Source organism: Rhamphochromis sp. 'chilingali' (genome assembly GCF_963969265.1).
Source record: "Rhamphochromis sp. 'chilingali' genome assembly, chromosome: 4".
Lineage (NCBI taxonomy): Eukaryota > Metazoa > Chordata > Actinopteri > Cichliformes > Cichlidae > Rhamphochromis > Rhamphochromis sp. 'chilingali'.
The window spans coordinates 18,422,615-18,437,805 of record NC_137948.1 but is presented as its reverse complement, the minus strand read 5'-3'; the positions used below and the strand labels follow the sequence as shown (position 1 = coordinate 18,437,805).

The window sequence follows — 15,191 nt, the reverse complement described above, 5'->3', positions numbered from 1 at the left end:
TTTTTTAGATTCGGAGACGACATCCCCGGCATGGAGGGTCTCGGTACAGACTTCACAGTGGTCTGCCCATGGGAAGCCTTTGGGGACATGGAGCTCAGCGACCTGGCGAAATATGGAATCGTCTAGAAACCCTCCCGTGCCCTTTCCTCAATTATAAACCTCCCTGCACTAATTTTCCTCCACTCAGTCCTCTTATCTTTCACTTCACAGCCCAGGAGGCTTTCCCCCTCCCCAAATCCCGACTTGAAGTTTATTGTGGTTGTTACACCCATATGTAGTTTGGGAAAAATTACACAAAACCTTCTATCCTCAAGGTTGATCCAACTATGTGTCAAAGCTATCATATATTACATTAAATAGCTCTATGTACATTTATTTATTTATATATGCTTCACTGAGGTGTCCGTGTGTCAACCTGCTCCTCCAAACTCCCTCCATTGTACTTTGTGCTGGTTTGTTTGTTCTGAGAGACCATTCAGATATGTTGAAAGCAAGTTTCCTCACAGCTGCATCATCACTAAACCTTCTCTCTTCTGCCTTTTCCGCTCCGCCCGTCCTCCACCTCTTTGGAGTTATTTTTTCTTAATGTACAGATGATGATGAATATATAAATAAAAATATTTTTATTTTTATGAAATATGAATGTAATGTTGCACATGCTATTAATGTAGGAATGGAAGTTATGTCAATAAATACTTTCCCCTATAAAAACCTTTGTGTCTTTTTGAACAGATACTATACTTTTAAGGTAATCAAAGAAAACAAACATTTATGCGAGCCAGACAACGTCAGAGATTTAAACATCTCAACATTAGTTACATGTATTATCACAAACTCGTGCAAGGGAACCTCATGGTTTCATGACATATGATGAAAAAATTTAGTTTTGTTAACGTAAATTATATAAAATTATATAGCTCCCATAGGTCATTTATAGCTATTTGATAGGTGGCTGCTGGGCAACGTGGCTATGTCATGAAATCTGATATAGATAAGAACCTTATGAAGCCTAAGATGGGCCTGCAAGTCGGGTTTGGGTGCTCGACTCCTGATCATGTAGGAGTAGTATGCGGACAAAGAAACAGACAAACAGACAGAAATGTATTATTTTATGTATAGATATCGATCACACAGACTGCTTTCCATGGATATTTGTGATCCTCGTTTTTTTTTTTCTTTTCTTCCTGTGTTCAACACAAGATTAAAGCTTTCACTTATCCAGTAATCCACTGAATCAATGATATGGCACAACATTGTTTATGGACCTTTGTTATGATTCCCAGGTAATATCAATGACTGTCAGGTTGCTATTTGAGGTTATGAACAAAGTATTTCACAAATACTGCCAACCAAACACTTGGGCACAATCACAGGTTGTTCTGATTGTGATTTAAAAAATTAAATCAACAACAACAAATAAAAAACCCTCCACTTTCCTCACTTGTATTTACTAAATCAGCCTCAGTGGTCTGCAAATTAGCTGTGGAAGATTCTCAAAACCATCTGTTTTGTCTGAAGGTTATCTCTGTAAGCTGTGAAAATTCATTGCAAATTTTTAGCCTGTGAGAATCTAGACCCAGTTTAAGGCCTGCACTTTTTCAAAATGGAGTCAAAATGTTTATTAGGTGAAAGAGTCTCAGTGCATGCTCAATAACAGGAAATCCCAGAAAGTAAATTGTGTTCATTTGAACAAAGCATTTTTTCCCACTAAAAACACTACAAATAGGATGAACGATCAACTTTCTGGGAATAGATGAGAGGATTGATGAGGTATGACCTTAACCTTGTGGACAGTTACACTGTTTTTGTAAAATGAAAATAAGACATTTGTGGGGCTTTATCTGAAGATGGTCTCTGCCACTTCATCTTGTGACTGGGGGGAAATAAATTCAGCCCATTGAAACTAGAATTTTGCTCATGCTTGATCAGCTTTATCCAAAGAACGGAAGAATACACTTGCTTTTAAAGCCACCTTCAGCTTCACTCAAGGGCTTGAGAGTGCTTGAAGGTCAGACAGTGACCCGAATTTTATATCTTTAGTCTACATAGAGTTTAATAGCAGAAAGAAAAAAGTAAGAAGATGTGCAAAAAAACATAAAAACAAAATAGATGGTTACCCGGCTTTGCTCCTTGGCCCTCAACTAGATTGGATGAACTGAAATAATTCTTCGTTGGTCATTAAAATCTGTGATAGTGTCATTTTACTTCTAGCACACTCATCCAGTGTAAAATCCTTATCAGCATGCTAACAAGTCACTTGACTTTGTCAGCAAACGATGGGAGGTCTGATTTGTGTGTGTCTCTCCAAGTGCTTTGATGTTTCAGTCAAACTACTGGGTTTACAGATGAGAAGAGCCGGATTCACTGACCAGACTTTAATAGGTATACCTTGCTAGTGTTGGGTTGGACTACATTTTGCCCCCTTTGGCTGCATATTTGTTGCTGCACATCCTTGATAGGAATCTTCAGCACATCCCCAAGGTCCTCTAGTCGATTAAAATCTGTGGACTCCTCAGGCCATCTGAGAAGAGTGAACTCACACCAACACCAGTCTGAACCATCAAGACAGAATGGATCAGTGTTTTTATGCTGTTTCAAGCCTAATTCCATCTTGACCATCTGTCACCAAAACTATGTCTTCAGCAGGTCTTCTTGGTCGTATGTGCATGCCTAAATGCACTGATCTGCTGCAGTGTGGTTGGCTGATTAGATATTTGCATTAACTAGTAGTTGAACAGCTGTACCTAATGAAATGGCAGTGGCAAATGCAATTCACAAGAGTTATTTGTGACCAAAACTGAGCTAAAAGTTGAATGTGGATTTTCTGGTGGAAACAGATACACCTACAGTACAGTGCATCCAGAAAGTATTCACAGTACTTCACTTTTTCCACTTTTTGTCATGTTACAGCCTTATTCCAAAATGGATACATTTATTTTTCCCCTCCAAATTCTGCACACAATACTCCATAATCCCAAAGTGAAAAGGTTTGTCCGAAATTATTGAAAATGTATTAAAAATAAAAAACAAAAAATATAATATGTACATAAGTATTCACAGCCTTTACTCAATACTTTGTTGAAGGACCTTGGCAGCAATTACAAGCTTAAGTATTTTTGAGAATGACGCTACATACTTGGTACATGCATTCATCTCTACCCTGACTGGTCCTCTGTCAAAAAGCATAATGCTGCCACTAACATGCTTCACTATAGGTGGTAGTGGCCAGGTTGCCTGGTTTCTTCACATCAAAAAAAAGTCAATTTTTATTTCATCAGACCAGAATTTTGTTTCTCATGGTCTGAGACACCTTCAGTTGCCTTTTAGCAAACTCCCGTTGGGCTTTTATGTGAGGAGTGGCTTCCGTCTGGCCACTCTACCATACAAGCCGGATTGATGAAGTGCTGCAGAAATGGGTACCCTTATAGAAGGTTCAGAATGACCATTTGGTTATTAGTCACCTCCCTGACTAAGGACCTTCTACCTTAGTAAAAGGGCCTTCCTATCTAGGAAAAAATGCTGTTGGTTCCGAACTCCAAACGACTGAGGCCACTGTCACTGTTGAAGAAATGTTCCTGTTGCGTTTGCCAGATCTCTCCCTCGATACATTGTGTCTCTGAGGTCTACACATAATCCCTTGGACTTCATGGCTTGGTCAGACATGCATTATCAACTGCGAGGCCTTACATAGACAGGCGTCCTATCAGCTGAATTTACCACAGGTGGACTCCAATCAAGTTGCAGAAACATCTGAGAGACGATCAGTGGAAAGAGGATGCACTTGAGCTCAATTTTGAGTTTCACTGAGATGGCTGTGAATACTTTTTTCACATTGTCATTATGGGATGAAAAATGAATGAATTCCATTTTGAAATAAGGCGATGGTAATGTGACAAACTGTGGAATAAATTGATTGGACAGTAGAAATAAATAATGATGCTTATTTATAGTAGATACCATCATGTTCATCCTATTATCATGAACACAGTATCATGGTTACAGTTTGCTTGCAGTGGCCAGTGTGGACAATAAAAGTCAATCTGCATCCGGGTTTGCCAGCTGCACTATAATATAAGACTCAACCACTTTAATAATGCATAGAAAGAAAAAAACAATCTGAGAAGTTCAATCACAACAAAACATTTTTATATAAAACATTTTATATGGACATTCAATAACAAAAAAACATAATGGCAGTCAAGGGGGAATACAGACATGACAGAGGAAAGGGGACTGTCCATTGAGAAACCATAGCAACTATGAAGGATGACCACATAGTTTACTATAATACACTGGCAAGAAAACCACGACAGGAAAAAAAATGAAGCTGCCACGTGTCATTTGTGCGGCAGCCATTTTGTTTGTCACCGGGCCTTTTTGCCAAACAGCACTGTGCTCTTTGATGCGTTAACTAGCTTAGATTCGCTAGCTGCCTGTCATGGAGTTTAGTGGTAAAGAAGAACGCAGCTGGGCTCTGCTGCTCAGGAATCAAATATGAAAAGACACAAGATTCATGCAAAACTATTTTTTTATATATAACTCGACAAGTATCGCTCATGCTGGTTTGTCCATGCCTTCAGTGGCTCCAAAAGTCCATCTTAGAGTATTTTGTGTAGCACATGTCAAGCCAGAACATGCTGGGTACTGTTAGCATCTTTGGCTAGTGCCTTTTTTTTTTCTTTTTTTAAAAAAAAAGAAAAATTAAAAGTGTCTGAAGCACATTCTACATTAATATGGAGATTTTTTTTTTAAAGTAACACTAAATGACTTGAGAAAATCCAACAGCAGCACATTTAAAAGAAAGGGAGAAAAAAAAGCATGTTAATGAAAAGCATGTTTTCCTGATTGTGAGAAGCAGAAAACACAAAAGGTAGCTTTGAAGATGGATAAAAACAACTTCATATCCCAATGCTGACAAATTGTTTTTCGCCAGGAACCTTAACCTGTGCATGTATGAGCGATAACACTTTTTTCAAACAAATCCAGAGTAGCCAAGCTGACAGATTTAGCCAGTGAAATGTAAGGAATCATTAAGATTTCAAACCAAAACAATACAGACTGCTTTAACTCAAGTGCTACAGGCCTATGTTCACTCATTCCAAATAGCTCAGTCGCTTGCAAAACATGGACACACGTACACAAAAAAAAGTGTTACTGTATATTTTGAAATATGATAAATGTCAAGCTAGCAGATCCTATGATCAATCAAAAACAAACAAACAAACAAACAAACAAACAAACAAACAAACAAACAAAAAATGACTGAATAGTCAACCAAAAGGACAAAAGTTTGGTGGTGTGACACGCATACCTTTGTTTGTCCCCAACCAGCTATGCTTTCCAGCTGAAGAACTTTACTCCCAAGAGAAAAAACAAAGTCACTTGAAAATGTCCTTGCACCTTACAGGACAAGGAACAACACAGAAGATGAAAGTAAATAATAAAAACAGCTGTAGGATTATGATAATAACAATAACAAAGATAATATATTTATACATACGGCAGAAAAATGTGCTTTCTACAAATCTTTGGAACAAAAACAAAAGCCCAAAAATAAAAAAAAAGCCACATTTTGGAAATATAGAATACAATGGAATAGAAATATGCACAATTGTGTTTTGCATTTAAATATTTACTACAAACTCACTAACTGAATCTCTCTCTCTTGCTCAGCAGTTGCTGCTGCAGCATCTTAAACACAATACCAACAGAAGTATGTTTCAGGAAGACTCATCCATTGCTGGACACTCTACAAAAGATGGAATATGAGGGGAGGGGGATCCAAATAATATATTCCTACACTAAAAGGACCAACCACTATTTGAACCCCAGGGTTTAGTTTGGGTGTAAACTCCACTAAACGGGAACCTTTTCCCCCCCCTTCTTCTTCTGTGTAGTGTTGCCATGTTTGTAGTGTCGGGTGAAGTCCCGTGCACGGATATAAGCTGTTTTCATATACCTGACAGCATATTTGTACTTTGTTAATGATTTTTAACCCCAGGGTTCACTGTTGAATCCATGACAGCAGCGGCTGCTGACTCAAACATAAGAATGGTTTTATAAGAGTAATAATGAGAATAATTACAATTACAAATATCATTAATAATAATAATTTGGTAACTTTTTTTTCTCTCTAAACTAATTTCTTTGCATATAACAATTTTAAGTTTAAAGGTTTACCATTTCCACATACTAAGAAAACTTGAGGTAAGGAACAGCTCTAATAAACCCTCCCTCCTTCAGCTTTCGGACGTGATTTCTATAGCGTTATAAACCGTCACATCATCTCTCCAAGCTGCCACATTCAGTCTCCCTCTGCCAGAAAGAACACCGCGGGATTGGAAATCCTCTCCTTACTATCCGCCCACGTCGAGGAGGAATTATAAAATCCATCCGTGGGTGGTTTTATCATTTGACTCGTCATTCTGGTTCAGAATGTTTTCTCGGTGCTCTTTCTGCGCACCGTCTTTCTTCCTACTGCCCTGATGTTTTGTGGACACTTCCATTGTGTGTTTCCCTTTCTTTTTCCTTCAGCGGAGAGCGTGTGCAGGCCACACAACGCTCGGCTCTTTCATGCACTCACACACACACAAACACGCACACGGGTGACGGCTGTTTTAAGTGTCAGTTATCCACATGCAGCCTTTGGAAGAACATCTGGGCTCTGTCCCAAATCTTGTGCTGCTGAGTGCAGAGGGAATAAGAAGGGGAGACTATAATACAGCCGTGCAATAGGGAAGGAGGCCATCTTAAGTCTTATTTTTTTCTCTTCTTCTTCTTCTTTTTTTTTTAACATTAAGGCCATCCTTCAGTCTTTAATACAGCATTCCTCTATTTCTGTATTAGCGTATATAAGAAAACGTGGGACTGCTCTGGGGTGGGATCTGAAATATCTTCTTTGTGGTCAAGTCCACGTTTTAAAACTGGGTGCAGTCCACCTCCGTGACAACAGGGGGAGCTCTTTCAAAGTAATTCAATGGAAGAGAGGAGCTCCTGGGAAATGTAGTGTCTTTAGTAGGGAGCAAATCTACTGTAGCCTCCCCTGTACAGCGTAGCCTACAAAGCAATAAAAGGAACACTTAGTGAATAAAATCGTTCACTAGAGTCAGAATTGCAGTTGTTTCAAGCTGTGATTCGTCATTTTCGTCAATACATCACAGAAAAAGACCAAAACGAATTGATTTGTCAAACACGAGTTGCTGGTGTACGCATAGCCTAATAAAAGTACACAGAACCCTTATGCCAGATACACATTGGTAAAATAAAACTGCTCATTTTTCCTTAATTCAGGCTCTTTCTTAGTTGCATAAACACTATTATACATATTAATCAGTGACTACAACATAACATATTCAAACAATACTGATTAATACTAAAAATATTGACATTTTCTTGCGAACAGACCACAAAACAGTATTCACGCCCTACGTGGACTTACCATGGCTCCAACGCCGTAGGCAGCTGGGGCAAGTGCAGCGTGGTAGGGATCTGCCGTGTAAACTCGTCCATAACTATGAGGGGGGGGGGGGGAAGGGTTACACAAGCTGATTTAGATTAGCTGCAAAATGATTCTGACATAGTGCAGGAGAGAAACAAGTGTTGTGTCTTTTTAAGAAGGCCCAAGATACCTCAAAATGTGAAGAAAGTTAGGCACACAAAATTAATTTTATCTTATTAGTATTTTTTCTGCTAGCTGTTAGAAACTACAACAGTGTCATACATACAGCCCACCCAAAGTGTTCAAATTACAGAGGAGGACGTCAACAAAATGTTAAACTTTTCCCTGTATTTTAGATCAGGAAACACGACACTGCAAAAGTTTAAGAACAGATCACATCGTTTCGTGTAAGCTAAAGGTTCATTTTTGTATTTAACCTTTACCTAACCGGGATTAAATGACTCCTCAGATTTAAAGTCTCTTTTGTAAGGGCGTCCCAGTCGACACAAGCATGACAACAATCACCTCTACATGCATCTGACATGGGAACCACCAGACGCTCAGTACTGCAATTATAAATATTGCAATTTATCACTTTTTTTCAACTGTACAATAGATCCTCAAATTTAAACTTTGCAAATATCTGTTTTATCCAGTAAAATAAAATTATCTGACTTCAGTTATTTTTTGTATTTTGTTGTGTTTTTGTATTTTATATTTTATATTGTTGTGTTTTTATATTTTCCTATTGTATATAGTATTTGTATTTCTATTTTATTCTATTGTATATATTATTCTATTTTATTCTATTGTATTTTATTGCATTCAAGTGTTTTCTAATATCTGCTGCATAACTTTGCACTTTTGCTGTAACAAAACAAATTTCCCACCTGTGGGACTAATAAAGGTCATCTTATCGTATCTTATCTTTTTTCTGCAAAAATGAGATCGTCGAGGAAACAAAACCTCCCAGAAACGTTGCCATAAGACAGACTCAGCCGCAGATTTTCTCCTAGATGTAAAAAGGTTGCTGTCTTATTTTTACTCGTGTGACTGAGGCTCTGAATCAGGAGGTAGCTTTGTCAACCTAAGCCTGGTTTTTCTGTAAAAGTTTGCTCACGTTGCTAATGTAACCTCAGGATGCTGGTGCATGAGATAGGCCTTGCTGTTCACAGTATTTCCAGAGTATTTTAATGTTTTTAATATATCGATATTGACACGATGTAGTTACGCAAAAGTAGCAATTGTGATAAAAAAGTGTCCAGGACACTCCGCTCACCTGTCACTGTAAGCTGCCGCTGCAGCTGCTGCCGCCGCAGGCGTTGCTACTGCAGCTGGCTGGGCGTATCGATACGCTGCATAGCCACCCTGTGAGGAGTCGATGGAGACGAGAGAGGTGGAGGACAGAGAAGAGGGGAAGAGTGGAGCAGAGGAAAAGAGGAGAGAGAGAGAAAAAGAGATGCAATGAAAGGGCAGGAAGGACGGGACGGAAAGAAGAGAAAGGTCTTGTTTAAAGTTTGCCATATTTTCTCTGCAGACTATTAAAAAACACTAGCAGTGAATCTAACGTGTTACATTGTGAGAAAAAAAACTGCTGAGAAGAGAGCGAGAGATTAACAAGCAGTCAGTCAGCAAAACTGGCTAATCTGGTGCAGTACAGCATTCACAAGGATGTAGCTCAGGCTCTGTGTGGCTCTCTCACTTCATGGCTAATGTGGGGAAAAAAATACCCTTAATTGCACACAATGCTGTTGTTGTTTTTAGCGTTTGTAGCTCTGAATCGCCTTCATCTATCCCACAGTGAGTTAGACATGAAGGGAGAGAGAGTTCACAGCCATAACTGTGCCCCACCCCGGTTCCCCTACCAAAAACACACAGTTAAAGAAAGGGGAAGGAGTGGCAGGATGATCGTGTCATTATCTACGTTTGGATGAACAGCTGATGAACAGACACAAAAATAAAACTACAGGTGTAAGAAGACAAGTCAGCCAGTCGGATTTTAAAAAATGAAAAAAAAGAGGGCAAACACACACACTCTCACATGGCCAGCAACCAATCACTGACAGACACAGCATGCTTTCCCGAATTCAGAACAAACAGTGTATTAGGCCAAACATCCCTATGGAAACAAAAATAAATAAATAAGGAAAGAAACACACACCACTGCATTCTACCCTAAGGAATCAGTTCCTGCATTCAGGACCACACAGTTGCTGCTATGGGAGGAAGGCTGGACCGGGGGAGGAGGGGAAGATGAGGGAAGGAGAGACAGAGAAAGTAGAGGTGATGGAAAAGGATAGGAGGGAAGGTGGGAAACCACAGAGAACATAAGAGTAGAAAAGAAGGGTCTGATAATAATAAAAATGAAGAGGAAGAGAAAGTACTGAACTAGATAAGAACCTTTAGTAAAGGTCTACTTTAACAGTCAAAGGAGGAAAGGATGAATAAAAAGGGAGGTTGGCAGAAATAAAAGGAGAAGATTTGGGAGGAAAATACACGGGATGGGGGGCGGGGAGTCAGCCTTGTAAGTATGTCTGCATGCTGACATTGATTCAGTTAGCATGCCACAGGTGAAACAGATAGGGAGATTCCTGGAAGGGGTCTGAATGATCTGCTAATTGGATGAAGGAAAATCTCTCTCTACATCCCTTTAAAACTGCGAGTACTCTCTGTACTCAAATCACAGGTTTGGGTATTACTTATTTAGCTTATTTCATCTTCGTTAATACAGGAAATGCGACGTCTCGGAAAGCTACGGTGCACGATCGCTCAAGTGAAATTTAAAAAGCAGGTTTCACAAAATGAACAAGCGTTCGGACTCAAAAATGACAACGGCGATTCAACCCCAATTTTCAGGGAGTTTCTCACAAAATAAATAAAGAAAACAAAACGCAGTGATTAAAACATGAAGCCTAACATTTGTTTGTTCCATCAACAAGAAGCAAAAAGATCATGTTCGGGTCTACAGGGCTTAACAAATTTATTAGACCACCTGTCATAAATACAAGAAAACACAAATGAGTCTTGTTCAAAGACTAAGGATTATGTTTATTAGACAAATAGACCGATTTTATATTTTTACACCCAAAGTGGAGCCGAGCATCCTAAGAGGTCAGAAATTAATCAAGCTTAACATTAAAACCACTAAAACTATGTTTTTCTGCTCAGGGATGCAAGTAAATACCTGTAATTTAGCCGCTTAATTAAAAAAAAAAAAAAGCTTTACTATTTTATTCTGCCTTTACTGTCAAACAGTACATTTTTAATTCATTAGTTACAACAATAATTAGCATTAAAAGTATCATTTTAATTAAAGAGCTTGTGCATACTGGCAGATTAACCATTACAGAAACATAAAAAATGATTTTGCTAATTACAAATCCTGTTAATTCAGGGCACTTGTGGTATAAACCAAACATTTGGTGGTGGTCTAATGAATGTGTTTAACACTGCGTGTGTGTGCACACTAATGGAAAGCTGAAGTGTCAGCATAGATCAGATTCAATCGAGTTTTTCAAGCTCTGACCAAACGTATATCCCTCGATCCCTTTTCCACTACTTCCGTTGGATACTGCACTTAATTTACAGAAAAACATATCAGACCAGCCGCCGTTTGGTTTTGTTTTTTCCTAATGTGTTTTGCATTCTTTCCTCCCCCTTCCGCAACTCCGCCCATGTCAGAATCCAGTGAGTTAGTAGAAGAAGACAGAGAAGGCATTTCAATCTCAGATGGTCAATAATGTCTAGCAGCACGCAGTCATTGGAGACGAGGAGGATGCACACTGGCTCTCACACAGAGTGTGTAAAACCCTACCTGGGGCAATCTGCCACTAATGTCCTGAAACACTAGTCTACAGAGAGAACAGAAACATCTATTGTCAACCTGGTCACACACGCGCGCACACACACCATTACACACAGGCACACACTCGTAATCACATTGGTACAAACTAACTCACAAATGCACAGAGACAAACCCTAGAGGAGTCTACTCACGAATGAGTGCACGGTTTTGCCGTGTTGTGCTGGACAGCTAAGCGAACGCTGGCGCGTTGAATGTGAGACTGTGCAAATTTTGATTTCAATCAAAGGCCTCGTTTAAGTTTCAGTAAAATGTCAAGCGGTGATGAGTCAAAACACTCAAAAGTACACGTCTCTACGGGTTTGATCCGTGCCATTTCACACTTGAAAACCCACAAGGCAACAAGGGGGAGGGGAAAGGTAGGTGACGAGGGAGGCAGTGGAGGAGAGGCAGGCGTACTTACATAGAGATCAGCTGCACCGTAAAAACCATCCTGATAGGCCATCACACTGAGAGAGAAACAGATAATACAGGAGAAAGGGGGGAGGACAGATAGAGAGTAGAAAAAGGAGCGGTGGTGGGAAGTCAAAACAAACAAAACGAAACAAAAGGGGAAAAAAAATGGTGTGATGCGCCACCATGTGGGCAGTGCAGAAAACAACAAAGAAGAGTGACGATTGAGGGGGGAAAGATGGGAAAACGGTGCCAAACAGATTGTGAGAGAGAGAAGAGAGAAAGAAGGGTGAGATTATTACACACCGTGCAACATGCAGGACAAAAATACCACCTCTTTGTATGCAAATGCCTCAAAGTGATACTACTGTTTCTTCGGCTGCTTATTAGACATTGAAAAAACTACTCAATGTAGCTATCATTACCATTTTGGACTTACAAGGAAATGGTATTTCAGCTCAGCCAACCATCAATGTCAACTCTCAATAAAAAATTATATTCAAACACACAGCATGCATTATTTTTTATTTTTTTACATAAAAAGTGCAGCCATGCTTCTAAGAAGACGATTGATCCGATCTGTGACATCATCGTCACTATTAGCGGTGTTGTTATTTTTGAGTGTGTTTACCCAGGATAGGTGGGGATGGCAGGCTGTGGGACAGCGGCCCTGACTGCGCTGTACACTGGCCGAGCACGACCTCGGAGGTGAGCGCCTCGAAAGGTTGCAGCGGTCGAGGCAGCTGCTGCTGCTGCTGCTGCTGGGTACGGAAACCCTGGTACTGAGAGCAAGAGAGACAGAATTAAAACACGGTTTATTTTTACTGATGTCGATTAAACATTTAGATTGACTGAAATCACAATCATTTGTCCTACAAATCAATAAAAAGCAGCAAATGCTTGCTATAACTCCCCAGAGTTCAACTGATGTATTCAAATTCAACTAAAAACTAAAGATGACCTATCAACATCTATTATAAATCTATCTAACACACAGAAAGTATTGCACCTTCATTTTTAAGCATAAATGTCAAACAGCTGTAAAATACTGGAACAGCACGCTGAGTAATCCTTGCATTTCTTTTTTCTCCAATACACAGCAAACTTTTCGATGCAGACTAACTCTCGGGCTGGCGGTATTTTCTAGATGTCTAGTCACGACTGAATAATAGTCCCCCGGGAAAAAAATTCAACTGACATCGCAGAAGTTACCATAACGCCAGTTTGAGGTCACCTCAACGTTACCTGGATATCCTTGTAAGAGTTTTGAGAATTTTGTTTTGCATCGCTCTCCTTTTCAAGGAATTTTATTCCCAGATGAGATTAAAAAAAAATCTACATGAAAACATGTTTCTCAATGAAAAAGGAGAGAGAATGGGAAAGAAAAAACAAAACACCTCAACAGTGACTCAAACTCACAATCTCACACTTTCGGGTCCACCACTTCTCCCACTGAGTTAATTGATTTCACGTGTCAGTAGTAGCACTCCTTCCTGAGTTTAAGATGCTGACATCGCAGACAGCGAGGGGAGAAGTGTAAGCGTGTGATGCATCAAGTTCTTCCGGTAACAAGTGAAATGTAATTTGGGTATCTATTTAACTATTTAAAAAAAGATGTCATTAGATGTTGAGGTGACATTCACACAACAATGTGCTAGCTAAATTAGCTGTCATTGTTAAGAATAAATAAATAAATAAATAATCTGAACCGTGTTTTGCACTTTGTAAAAATCAGAAAAGTTTGGCCTGACCTCTTATTGTGATCAGTTTTGGGAGACATGCAAGCAATGTTTGCTGGGTATCAGTCAGGTAAGAATAAAGGAAGGCTTTCTTACCTGTATAGAGCTCAGGACTGTAAATGCCTCCAACCATAGGACTCAGCTTCCATCCAGCTATAATAAAGAAAATTGACAACAACATGTAAACAGAAACGTGTCACAGAAGCGACGGGCAGCCAGGGTTCACACGACATTTACTCATTCTTGCATGTTGTTTGTTTCTTTGGGGAGGGGGTGGGGGTAGTGTCTGCCGCTTTAATTTAGTGACAATAATTTCTGCCCCCTCTCTCTGGTCCAACCGTGCAAAATGCATTACCATATGGCAGTGCCGCAAGGCCCTCTCCGTTCGAGTACGGCGTGGTCATCTTCTTGTTTGTCATCACTCTGGCTGTGGCGTTATTAACCTGGACACCAAAGAAAGTGATCAGAGGCTCATTTCATTCACTTTTAATGGTTGACACAAGCACAGTCCAATCACAGGTCAGGTTACGCTGAGTTTTGTCTGTGACACTTCATATGATTACTGGAGCTTTCATATTCAGTGAGGTGTCGTTTTACTTTTCACAGTTTTGTACTTATGACAGGGGTTAATTCTGTTGATGAGCAGCGATGGTATTTGTTGCATGCGCTTCTTTTGAAGGAGAAAGACATTGAAAACAAGGATCCTGGTGAGTAGTCAGGCAGTTTTGCACGCAAACAATGCAACCATTGGCACACAGAACAAAGAAAACAACAAAATATCTGAGATCAAAGGCATTCAAAAAGAAATCCAAGACCATTATTTTGCTACCTTAAAAAAAAGGAGGGAAAAAGAAGGTGAATTAAGCGGCAGATTCATCAGTTGAACACAATGCAAAAAACATCAATCGAAGAGTTCATACACAAATTACACACGGCCAATCAAGAGCGCATCACATCACCAGAGGTGAGCAAAACTAGCCAGTCAGCAAGCATCAGATGCAGCAAGAGACCAATCAAATAAGGTCGGCAGCCCTCCCAATCAAATACACATCATACAGAAAAAAGGAGGAAGAGGAGGGAGAGAGAACAACAGAGAAAGGACAGAAATATAAAAGGGATGCAGAAGGAGGAGCCAGTCCACATGAAAACACACAGAAAAAACACACACATGACGTGGAGAAGAGAGACAGCGAGTGAACAGTCCATCCAAATGTGCAGTTCTTCAAACAAACGAACAATAAGATGCAATACACTCGTACAACATTCATCTGACCGTTTGCCTACATTGGATCTAACTGTACGTGAGCAGTGATGGAGAAATGATGGATGGAGCAAGAACGAGTACAGAAAGAGAAAAAGTCTAGATAAAAGACAGAGAGGATGGGGGATGCAAATATCATTCCTCAAATCAAAAAATAAAAATCAAATGAAAAAAATCAAACAGAAACCACGGCTGTGAAACACTGCCAGGCATTTCAGATCAGTGTCACACGCCAGAAACACCTCGAAGCACACAACCACCAACACACACCATCCAGAACCAAACTTATCGAAAACAAGGAAACCGCTTAACAGAAATCAGAACAAAGAAAAGCTGTCGCTGATTTTAAAAAAATTCTACTAATTATTTCATGACAGCTTTTTTAAAATCTTTTGTATTTTTTTTTCTCAAATTACCACATTTAGTAAAATTGCTTTACGATATGCTTGCATCCCCTTTAGGGCAACACACTATTCATCCACAGGTACAGCTTTAAGA

The 15,191-nt window shown here is 39.6% G+C and overlaps 1 protein-coding gene across 8 annotated transcripts in view; it reads right to left on the bottom strand.

Annotated features, from left to right (window-relative positions):
• Positions 1-4,124: 4,124 nt before the first annotated feature.
• Positions 4,125-15,191, bottom strand: part of rbfox2 (RNA binding fox-1 homolog 2) — a 43,596-nt gene continuing 32,529 nt past the window's right edge. For 5 of the 8 annotated variants that reach the window (XM_080879290.1, XM_080879291.1, XM_080879293.1 and 2 more), the window contains 7 exons: positions 13,788-13,875; positions 13,529-13,585; positions 12,325-12,475; positions 11,704-11,749; positions 8,718-8,806; positions 7,439-7,511; positions 4,125-7,056 (listed from right to left, as the gene is read on the bottom strand). In XM_080879290.1, the coding sequence (XP_080735416.1) occupies positions 7,012-7,056; positions 7,439-7,511; positions 8,718-8,806; positions 11,704-11,749; positions 12,325-12,475; positions 13,529-13,585; positions 13,788-13,875 (549 nt within the window). In that variant the 3' untranslated portion in view covers positions 4,125-7,011. Of the gene's footprint in view, positions 7,057-7,438; positions 7,512-8,717; positions 8,807-11,252; positions 11,290-11,703; positions 11,750-12,324; positions 12,476-13,528; positions 13,586-13,787; positions 13,876-15,191 lie in introns of those variants that run through there. The other 3 variants (XM_080879292.1, XR_013971291.1, XR_013971290.1) reach the window with 3 other exon arrangements.